Raw genomic sequence first — 11,636 nt, 5'->3', positions numbered from 1 at the left:
TTTCTTTGAAGAAATGTGTCTATTGAAGACTTACCAAACAGGAACTGTGCTGTAAAACCAAAACTACGAGCTAAAAGAGGCTTTTAAGAACTGCAGTTAAAAGATTAAAAAAAATAAAATTAAAAAAAAAAAAAGTCTGTGGGCTTGTTACTTCAGGTGACCCTTCTGTGCACTACAGAGCCATTTGATTTTGTCAAATTAGAAAACACTGATTGATGCTCATTTTTAAAACAAAATGCTGTTAAAAGATGTTTTTAGGGCCTCTGTTACACAGGGCAAAATGGGGGGAAGCAAGCTGTGGAAAAAGTAAGATAGGCTTGACTGCTATCAGGCAATGGAAGCACCACAAATAAGTGGACAGCCAACCCTAAAACATAGTTTGACTTGTGTTAGTTCTCGTTAATTTGAGCTTGACAAGCCTGCTCATTATTCTACTGTGTTTTTCTCTCATAATCGCTCACTGTGTGCTGCTTACATAGTAAACCTGGTCTCTTCTTTTGTCCTTGAATCCCTCCGTTTCCTCACTCTACGGCTCTCTCCACTCTAGCTGCTCAGCATGCTCCCTGAAAAGCATCAGAGACCATGATCTCATGTGACACATTCTGCCCCCTAAAGGACTAAAAAAAGAAGTTACATATAAACTCAATATAGTTCACAGTTGTCACCAGAAAAGTAAATCATAAAGAAGACTGATGTAGTAATAAGTCACCTGAAAGAAATATTCATTCATGACACAATGCAATTCACCTGAAACAGATAAAAACACTTTATTTCAGTGATTATTCAGAGACTGAAAGGAAGGAGGGCGCAGTGTGATTTCACCCTCCCTTCTGTATGTTTCAGTCGCCATCAACCATCATCACTTGAACATTCTGCTGCAGGCACCAAGTTAAAAGAGAATACTGGACTGTACACACAGGGGGGGCAATAAAAACCACCACAGTCCGGCAATACTGCAAGGCCACCGTGGGCGAGACTCACACACAGCTGAAGAACAAGTCCATGTACACTTCCTCTTGTTTTGCAGAAAGGAAAACCGTGCAGAAATTTCAGTTTAAATAATTTGAGTCTCTTTTCTGTCCAATGTCCCTCTGAAAAAGGTCATGTTTTTTGTTTTTTGTTCAGAGTTCAGATGTCTTTTGTAAAATAAATTATTACAGAAGAATATAACGTCCTGGCAGCGGTCTGCCCGTATCAGCTTCACAGAAAAGAGGAGAGGGCCATCCATCAACTGACCTCACCCCCATCCTCATCCTCATGTCTGGAGGCAGGAAAAAAAACAAACAGAAAGGGTGCACTCCTAGTCAAAGTCATGAAGGTCATCATCTCACGCGCAGTCGTGACATCATCCACTCAAGACCCTGGCACAACCTGGAGGTAAACAAGATGTTGGGAGCGCCGTAGGGGAAGGGGGGATGTGGAGGAGAGAGGGATGGAAATAGAGAAGGACAAGCATTAAAATAAAACCTCTATATGTATCCTGTACTATTACAAAGTCACACTTTTCCTACATAAAAGTATTCAGGTCTGCACACAGAAGTTCCATTTTTGAATATAATAAGATTGAATGTGAATGCAGTTCTCACCCCTCCCCAGTGAGGGCGCAACAGGCCTGGATGTGCCACTGGTGGTCTTTGACAGAGGTAAGCTGGAGGCTCTGGGAGATCTCAGCCACAGACATGCAGCCTTTCACATCCTGCTTGTTGGCAAAGATCAACAGTCCTGCTTTTCTTAAGTCCTGGAGGGCAGATACAGAGAAGACAGGAGAAGGAAATGTAGATGTTTGTGAAAGACATTATGATGGTTTAATGTATAAGCATAGACAAAAATCAACAGGGTTTCCCTGTCATTATAACACCTTGTGTTTTTTCACAGCACCTAAGCCACTATAACTTTAAGCTTTGTTTTACCAAAGTTGGATGATTATTATTTTTATGTCAGACAATGCATTCTTAATAAAATATTGTAATGATAATAGTCCATAATTATGTGAAAATGCTGAGGTTTTTTTTGTCAAATAACTGTCACCCCCCCCCCCCCAACCCTGCCACAGACCCCCAGTCCTCCAGAAACATGGAAAACCCTGAAATAAACATGTCAAGTAGAATGACTGATTGATACCTTTCACTCCAAAACTGAAGGTATCACACATAATTGCAGACTTTGAGTTAACGTGCTAAGAGTTGAATTGTACGCCGATGTTTGAACAAATGAAAAGATCTGTAGTAGAAAACATAATATTTCAGTTGCACTTGTTAACCTGTAGTTCAACCTATGGGTTACATGTAACCTACTTCAAGAACAAAGACCACACAACGTCTGTTGTTCATACAATGTGGAAACACAGACTTTTGTTACATGCTCAAGACATTGGAACCTCGTGTAGGTACACTTGTTCGTCTTGTTTAAGGACCTTAACAATCTTTGAGAACAGTAGAAAGGGTTGCATTAACTTGCAAGACGCATAGACGTCAAGAGCAGTGGATTCTTATGCGATGACAACAGCACAACAGACTATTGCTCAATGTCCAAACTAAAGCAATAGGCTAACGCAAAAGTCACACGGGGGAAACATCGCAGACCTCCTGTAAAATGCAGCAAAACTCCGGTGGCTTCTAACATCGACATTGCGTCGCCAATCACTTAGCGGGAACCTGCATGTGAAGTGTTTCCCTTACGCTCTTAATCTGGCCTCACAACGGGCATTAAATCTGCCAACAGTGGCCAGGCTCATGGGGAGAAAACAGCACCTGAAGGACTACTTTTTTTTTTTTTTTTTTTTTTTTTGTTTTTTTTTTTGCTTTTTGTTTTTTATGAAAGCACGGTGGGAGATGACATTTTAAAGGAAAAAAAAACAAAACAACAACACATAAAATGTTACAGTTCACAACCAGCAAGCTGACTGATGTCAGCATGAGATGGAACAGTGCTTCGTCTCCTGAAGTGAGAAGACACTGCACGGATATCTTCACCCTGAATGAGACTAACATTGCGAATTCCTAAGAAATTGTCCAGGCCTTTAAATTGATGCAATCCTTTTCTGTCACTCGTAGTCCTGCTGCATGCACAGCTGTTGCACAACGCATAGGTAGCGATGAGAGACCCCTCTGCACAGACAGGAAACATGCCACGGTGGTTCCTGAAGTTATAACCCACAAAACAATAACGGTGGAATGTATTCTCACCCACTTTAGGGATGTCTCTGTTCTTTTAATACTGAGCTCATTCTGGTGAAGATTCATTTAGAACAAAATAATTATCATACAGCTACCAGGAGTTAACCATATTTATTCTCGCTTTCTCTTACTCTCTCTGACTGTGTGTGTGTGTGTGTGTGTGTGTGTGTGTGTGTGTGTGTGTGTGTGTGTGTGTGTGTGTCTCAGTCTTCAGCTGCTGGCGACATCTTCACAGCACAAAGGAGCACTCTGACCTCAGCACATGTTATAATCGGCTCCTTTTTAGGCTAGCAACTAAAAGTAACACATTTATCAAGTTCATGTCACAAGTATTTGTTTGCGATTTTATTTATTCTAAATTTAATGGTAATTTACTTTTAAAGTGCCCTGTTGCTGGATACGACATCACATATCTTCTTTTGTTCAAAACACCTGTAATAACACAGTATTGGACCCACATTTGCATCCAGTTAAGTAGACTGTAAAACAAACAGTTTGTCAGGTGCATGCATTGTTTATTTTTTTCTGACCGTGTTGGTCAGTGTGTCGGCTTAACCATCCCATTCTGCTTCAATAAACGTGACTGAAGGGGGATGAACGGACAGAAAATGTCATCCTAATTAAATAAGAAGATGTTGAATTTTTTTTCCTGAGGACCGAATTTCCACTTGAAAAATAGTAACAAGGTGCTTTATATTTATATGTATATTTATATATACAGTGGGGCAAAAAAGTATTTAGTCAGCCACCAATTGTGCAAGTTCTCCCACTTAAAAAGATGAGAGACGCCTGTAATTTTCATCATCGGTACACTTCAACTATGAGAGACAAAATGAGAAAAAAAATTCCTGAAAATCACATTGTCTGATTTTTAAAGAATATATTTGCAAATTATGGTGGAAAATAAGTATTTGGTCAATAACAAAAGTTCATCTCAATACTTTGTTATATACCCTTTGTTGGCAATGACAGAGGTCAAACGTTTTCTGTAAGTCTTCACAAGTTTTTCACACACTGTTGCTGGTATTTTGGCCCATTCCTCCATGCAGATCTCCTCTAGAGCAGTGATGTTTTGGGGCTGTCGCTGGGCAACACGGACTTTCAACTCCCTCCACAGATTTTCTATGGGGTTGGGATCTGGAGACTGGCTAGGCCACTCCAGGACCTTGAAATGCTTCTTACGAAGCCACTCCTTCGTTGCCCGGGCGGTGTGTTTGGGATCATTGTCATGCTGAAAGACCCAGCCACGTTTCATCTTCAATGCCCTTGCTGATGGAAGGAGGTTTTCACTCAAAATCTCACGATACATGGCCCCATTCATTCTTTCCTTTACACGGATCAGTCGTCCTGGTCCCCTTGCAGAAAAACAGCCCCAAAGCATAATGTTTCCACCCCCATGCTTCACAGTAGGTATGGTGTTCTTTGGATGCAACTCGGCATTCTTTCTCCTCCAAACACGACGAGTTGAGTTTTTACCAAAAAGTTCTATTTTGGTTTCATCTGACCATATGACATTCTCCCAATCCTCTTCTGGATCATCCAAATGCTCTCTGGCAAACTTCAGACGGGCCTGGACATGTACTGGCTTAAGCAGGGGGACACGTCTGGCACTGCAGGATTTGAGTCCCTGGCGGCGTAGTGTGTTACTGATGGTAGCCTTTGTTACTTTGGTCCCAGCTCTCTGCAGGTCACTCACCAGATCCCCCCGTGTGGTTCTGGGATTTTTGTTCACCGTTCTTGTGATCATTTTGGCCCCACGGGGTGAGATCTTGCGTGGAGCCCCAGATCGAGGGAGATTATCAGTGGTCTTGTATGTCTTCCATTTTCTAATAATTGCTCCCACAGTTGATTTCTTCACACCAAGCTGCTTACCTATTGCAGATTCAGTCTTCCCAGCCTGGTGCAGGTCTACAATTTTGTTTCTGGTGTCCTTTGACAGCTCTTTGGTCTTGGCCATAGTGGAGTTTGGAGTGTGACTGTTTGAGGTTGTGGACAGGTGTCTTTTATACTGATAACAAGTTCAAACAGGTGCCATTAATACAGGTAACGAGTGGAGGACAGAGGAGCCTCTTAAAGAAGAAGTTACAGGTCTGTGAGAGCCAGAAATCTTGCTTGTTTGTAGGTGACCAAATACTTATTTTACCAAGGAATTTACCAATTAATTCATTAAAAATCCTACAATGTGATTTCCTGGATTCTTTCCCCCCATCCTGTCTCTCATAGTTGAAGTGTACCTATGATGAAAATTACAGGCGTCTCTCATCTTTTTAAGTGGGAGAACTTTCACAATTGGTGGCTGACTTAATACTTTTTTTGCCCCACTGTATATCATGGGGCCTCGTGCTATCCACAACTACTGTTTTGTCTAATTGCTGAGCAAATTCTAAAAGCACAAACGTGGCTCACACACCTAAATTAATCAGATATTTCCCTTCATTTAGTTTAATTGTCAAATATGAACCCGCTGGTGAAAATGCACCGACATCTTGGTAATGCCTTCCTAAGTGCACTGATGAAACTAATTTGGGTGGGTGAACTATTGTGACCTTCATGGCTCCCCTTTCTTTGTCTTTCACTGAGCACAAAGTATTTACTTCTGTGTTGCCCCAAGTTATTGTGTTTTGCATTTTGAAATAATAATTGAGAATGTTTTGTAATACATATTACATAATGTATTTCCCCGTACCTGTGCTGTTTACTGCTGCTAACTGGTATTTAATATGGACTTTTTTGAAGCAATGTTTGTAACTTTAATTTAAGATCATTCACAACATAATTTTTTTTCCATTACATCTTGGCATCATGTGGCATTTCTCTAGCTCTAGAAACTAATATTTAAATCTAAAAAAGATGACCTGTTGTTGTAGGTCACCACCAAACCGGGGGGAAAAAACACAAGTATGTTTGTTTAAATGTAATACCATCACTTAAAAACGATTACAATTGCAAGCATCATTATCACTTTTTCATGCTACTCACTTCATGTGCGAGCATTCTGTAGAGTTCTTCTTTGGTCACCGAAATCCTTTCTCTGTCTGTGCTGTCAACCACCACAATGACAAACTAGTCAGAGAAGATGGGGAGAAATAATGGACAGTTAAGAAAAGAAGCCGACCACAGACATAGCACCATAGTCTCGGCTAGTCATATGCAAACTGCATTATACTGGGAAGTTCATTCATTTTACCGTCACTGTGGAAAAAAAAAATCTGTCATAGTACCTACAGAAGTACACAAAAAAAAAAAAATGAATGCAACACTTTTGCTTTCTCTACTATTCTTCATGAGTTGAAGTAAAATATCCAAGACCCCTTTTATGTGCACAAAAGGTTTATTTCTCTAAAAACAAATTCACAAATTTGTTAGAATCTGTGTTTGTGAGTCCTTCATCAAGACGCTGATTAAACACCATAATTACTTCCCACAAGTTTGCCTTGGACTGGTCACAACAAAAGGCCACTGCAAAAATGTGCAGTTTTGTCATGTAGCACGTCTGCTGGTGTGTTCACACGTGGTCTGGTTGTGAGGCTGGTAGTGCCAAATTCGCAGAAATGACGTTGGAGACGGGTTACGGTTGTGAAATGAACATTCAATTGGTGGGCAACGGCTCTGGTAGACACTCCTGCAGGCAGCCTGTCAGTCGCACGCTCTCTCAAACTTGTGACAGAACAGAGGCCTTCTTATTGTGACCAGTCCAACGCACACCTGTGCAACAATTATGCTGTTTAATCAGCATCCTGATGCGCTACTACCGGTCAGGTAGATGGCTTATCTTGTCAAAGGTGAAAAGTCTCAGATCTTTTAAGTTCAATTCCTAAAAAATTGGAGGAAAAACACAAGTGTTGCATTTATATTTTTGCTGCATGTAAAGTCAGAGTCCGGCCACTAGTTCAGTTTAAAATAATACAAAAATAACAAAACTATTGGCCAACAGTAACCCTTTTAAACATAATCTAAACAAACTGTTTAGAGGCAAATCCAAAAGAAGAGTTTTTGTGATTGTGATAGAGATACAGACTAAACAGGCCATTTTACTTCTGAAAAATCTAATTGTCAATCAATTAGTTGTTCTCACCTCAGACCTACATTAGCATCTCAATAACGCAATTTCTCATTGCTGTCTGGCCAAAATATACATGAATACAGTAAGTCTGGAATGAGCTAATATTGGCAGATACAACAGTCTGGTAAATTTATCAGTCTAACTGAAGTTCAAACAGTTCTACGTATTTCAGCTGGATGCTTCAGGAATGATCTCATTCCTTTTTGATAAGCAGCGAGTCAAAACAAGCTGTTACGACCGTACCTCTGTGTTTGTGTAGTATGTATTCCACGATGACCTCAGGGACTCCTGACCCCCAATGTCCCACATCAGGAAATGAGTGTTGTTGACAACGATCTCCTCCACGTTGCTTCCAATCGTTGGGGAGGTGTGTACCACCTCATTCATTGAACTATAACACACACAAAACAATACCTTCAGGTTATGGCTGACACAAGCAACATTCACGAAATGACCATATCCAGATCTCATGCAATACATGGAATAAAAAAAAAAAATTGTGAGCACATAAGAAAAAGCTTACTGAAAGATCTACATTATTAATCTGGATACTTACAACTGGTAAAGAATGGTGGTCTTGCCAGCATTGTCCAGGCCCACGATGATAACTTTGTGCTCTGAAAGGCATTAAAGACACTTACAAATAATTCACAGACCCACAGTGACATCAATATGTGGGTTAGGTGCTGGTGACTGACTGATGTGACTCTTATGTAAACTCGACCGAGTAATCTGTTTAAAAGACGTCTTCTGACATAGGACTGCTTTGAGCTGCTCGAACAACAGCCTTTTTTGTGTTCAGCTCTCTCCTCTGGTACCAAATTGTGTAGCTTCACACGTCTACTAACCATCACTGGGACATTGTGGTGCTGTGAACAGTGTACTTTCACAGCTACAGAAGAGTTTGTGGGTGGTCTTCAGGAAGCGTGCACTATCAGGCTGAAGACAGCGGCAGCTGTGGAGATGGCATAAACAGTACCGTGTCTAACACACAAAAGGACAAATAAGATGTGACACAGCGATCCATTGTTATCTTGCTGCAGACGCTGAAGAGACAAGACAATTGTAAGATGTCCTGTAGTAAGCACAAAGTCAGGGTAAAGGTAAAGATGACACAGCATTAGGGATCAAAGTGCTGGGTGCTTTTCTATTCAGCTACCTTTTGCAATATATTCCCTAGCTTCAAGCATCAACAGCACTAAAGGCTCTTTTTTAAATCTAGGGCTTAATGATGTCACCATGTTTCAGATCCTGTGACAAGAGGGAAAGATTAAAAAAAAGATGAGGCACAAAGACTGGTTGGTGTTATTAGTTATGGCCAAATGGGTAATTTAGAGAAACTGGAGCATGACAGACAGATTAAACCCACATCGTACCTCCACTGTTCTGGTCCTCTACATGTTTTTTAAGTATGGTTTCTCACATGTATCTCCATGTTTAGTCTACAGACAAGCCCATACATAGGAACAAACACACAAAGGCCTGCGCACTGGAGATGTATTTCATCTTCTGTTGATATGAGATTACAGGGCAATGCCTCTAACTGACTTATTATTGTGGTGCTAAAACTGAGCATTTTCTCCTGTTTGTGAGCTGTAGGTTACAAGTATATCAAACTACAACTGTATAGCTGTGGTTTTTTAGGACAGGTATAGTAAAGGGATTTAAATTAAAGTTGTACACAACCATAAAACCTCCACTTCACTGACAACTACAGTAATGAATGCATAATCATTGTATTATTTGCGCACCCGTTATCTCTCTGTCTGCTTCTGCTAACCATCTCGTATATTTACATGAAAAACCCAAAATGTGAACTTGGGAACAATGCAAATCTGTTATCGAGACGCCATCATCAGATAATATCAATGTACCGAACTCATATCAGTTTGATGAAGGTTTGACAAAAACACTTAACCCCGTTCTCTGCCTCACGGCTGCGTCCACCAGTTTTGCATACCGCTGGCCTTGGAGCCAATATTATAATCAATAATCTGTTATGTTCAATTACACTCCTTTTTTCCCCCACAGTCGATTTCAAAAGAGTGAAGCATTTGTTACAGCCTTTAAAAATAGGATCAGGAAAGATACAGAACAGAACCTCTAAAACTGAGGAAGTGAAAGCAGCTGCAAACAGATTTGCATAAAGTCCAAATGTGGGCAGTGTCTACGCAACCCAACCATGTTGAACGTAAACAAAATACATGAAGACGCTATTTCAGTCTGAATTTAGCTTCCGCAAACAGACTTCACACACGTGATGTCTGCCACACTGCAAGTGGAAGAAGAAGTTGGAGCAAAAACAAAAAGTGTTGTGTGGAATAAAAAGGTCACGCAGGTGCCAGATAAGATACTCGCATTAATCCTGACAAAAGAAACTCAACTTCTTTAAATGCAGGCAGCACAGTTGTTGCATGCCCCCCCTCCACCCACCATCATCCAAAGTAGGTCTCAAACTCGCTTCTTTTTTTTAATTACTCTGCCAAATATGTTTTCTATTAACTGATTGGATAAAAAAAAAAAAAAAAAAAAACCATCTGAAAATAGTACTAAATAACCACCACAATTTTTTTAAGGTAATGTTTTTAAATTGTTCACTTTGTCCAACCAAGAACACAACTTTTTAATTTTGCACATTTTTGCTTGAAGAAATGATCTAAACTAATAACCAAACAAAGGTTAGATAAACTGAAAACTCTAAATTCCCTAAAGTGTAAGTTTAAATGAGTCTCTGTATCTACCATCGTGTACCCCACCTGTTGCCGAGTGTGAGAAAGGCCGAGAAAATGTAATATTTTCAAGCAAATTTAAAGATCAATCTGTGTCAATACTGTAGTTATAATGTCGATTAGGATTTTGCTTATGTTGCCTTGAGGCCTTTTAACAGGGACAACCAAGTTTGTTATATCTAACCACGCGTCCTCATCCCTGTAAACGAACTTCTGTAATTCCCCTGGGCTGATTCGCTCAGCTGGGGACAGATGTGGTAAAACGTCCGGACACTCTGATGCACATCTGGGGGTTACATCCAGGAGGCCACAATAAAAGATCTACAGGCTCCAGAGACAAGACGGGTAGAAGCTAAATGGAGCGCAGCACAGAGATGATCAAACACCTGTAAAATATACATATACATATATATTGTACAGAAGAATTGTAAAATCTGACAGAGATTTCATGGATTGAATAGTTTACAGGGATGTAGTTCCCAGCTGACAAACTAAAACTAGTGAAATTGTAATTAGTCCTGATTTGGAGATGCCCGGTGACCTGTACCCTGATAACATGATGGGATCACACACACACACACACACACACACACACACACACACACAGGCAGCACAAAGTCACTGGGCTTCACTCTCAAACCTGTCATTGATCCTGACTGGCCGGATCTTTTCTGCTGATGAGGCTGGACTCAGTGTTTGTGAAGTCACCTCCAGTCACAACACCGGGCCGGAGGACAGGCTCACGTTACACTGGTTTAGCGACGGCCCGGTTTACTGACTGAAGACACCAGCCCGGGGACAACTCGGGGACAACTCGGGTTCACGGACCGATGTCCTCCACACGTAAATAATACAACACGAAGTGAACTCAAGAAACGGTGCGCAGAGTTAGTAGGGAAGTATCGTCCACCGGGCAAAAGGTAAAACGTGCACAGCCCCCCACCCACCACCCCCCCTCTGGTTCCGGACAGACGGTGTCAGCAGACACAGTACTGGACCCGGTGGTCCATAAACCAGCCTCGGTGGACCCGGTGGACCCGGTGGTCCATACACCAGCCTCGATGGACCCGGTGGTCCATACACCAGCCTCGGTGGACCCGGTGGTCCATACACCAGCCTCGATGGACCCGGTGGTCCATACACCAGCCTCGGTGGACCCGGTGGACCCGGTGGTCCATACACCAGCCTTGTGCTCGGTGGTCGGTGGAGATGCGGTCGGAGACAGCAGCGGGCCTTCGTGACCACCGACACCGCTCCGCTGTCCTCCACACGCTCATGAGAGGCGCCGCGGCGCCGTCCTTACCTTGGTGGTTGAACAGCCTCCAGAGCTTCGTGAACAGGATCCCCATGGTGGACGAGGAGGCTCCTCGGTGCCAGCGTGCGACAGTCCGCTGTAGCTCAGCCGGCTAGCGTCGGCGGTGTTCAGGGCTCCCGACTTCACCCGGAGCTAGCTAGCTCGCTTGCTAATAACTACGCCGACGAGGAGCTGTCAAAGCGTTCAAGTACAACCGCCATACTTGTGTGTATTAATTGAACCTGTGCCTCCACCACGGGGTGCAAATGTAAGCGTGACGGCCGACTTATTGCCGGAAACAAAGGCTAAACGCAAACCACTGTGGGAAGCTGCTCGGTACCAGCTGGCTGTAGTGAAGTGCTCTGCTGCGCTGT

At 42.1% G+C, this 11,636-nt stretch overlaps 1 protein-coding gene across 1 annotated transcript; it reads right to left on the bottom strand.

Annotated features, from left to right (window-relative positions):
• Positions 1 to 751: 751 nt before the first annotated feature.
• arl5a (ADP-ribosylation factor-like 5A) lies at positions 752 to 11,636 on the bottom strand. Its single transcript, XM_069154994.1, has 6 exons — positions 11,272 to 11,636; positions 7,796 to 7,856; positions 7,483 to 7,630; positions 6,156 to 6,239; positions 1,587 to 1,738; positions 752 to 1,371 (listed from the first exon to the last, which is right to left on the bottom strand). The coding sequence occupies exons 1-6, from the start codon at positions 11,315 to 11,317 to the stop codon at positions 1,323 to 1,325; spliced, it is 540 nt and encodes a 179-aa protein (XP_069011095.1). The 5' UTR covers positions 11,318 to 11,636; the 3' UTR covers positions 752 to 1,322.

The sequence above is a fragment of the Embiotoca jacksoni genome, unplaced genomic scaffold (assembly GCF_022577435.1).
Source record: "Embiotoca jacksoni isolate LCO1_2020_lvr unplaced genomic scaffold, fEmbJac1.0.p SCAF_2, whole genome shotgun sequence".
Lineage (NCBI taxonomy): Eukaryota > Metazoa > Chordata > Actinopteri > Embiotocidae > Embiotoca > Embiotoca jacksoni.
The sequence above is the reverse complement of the archived record's forward strand: the minus strand, read 5'-3'. Positions and strand labels throughout refer to the sequence as shown.

Bases quoted from the DNA above. Each gene is read 5' to 3' on its own strand.
- arl5a (XM_069154994.1), bottom strand. From the start codon at position 11,317: ATGGGGATCCTGTTCACGAAGCTCTGGAGGCTGTTCAACCACCAAG. The intron at 6,240-7,482 runs GTACGGTCGTAA...TTCTCTGACTAG, and splicing joins CATACTACACAAACACAGAG to TTTGTCATTGTGGTGGTTGA. The intron at 1,739-6,155 runs GTGAGTAGCATG...TCTGCCCTCCAG, and splicing joins ACAGAATGCTCGCACATGAA to GACTTAAGAAAAGCAGGACT.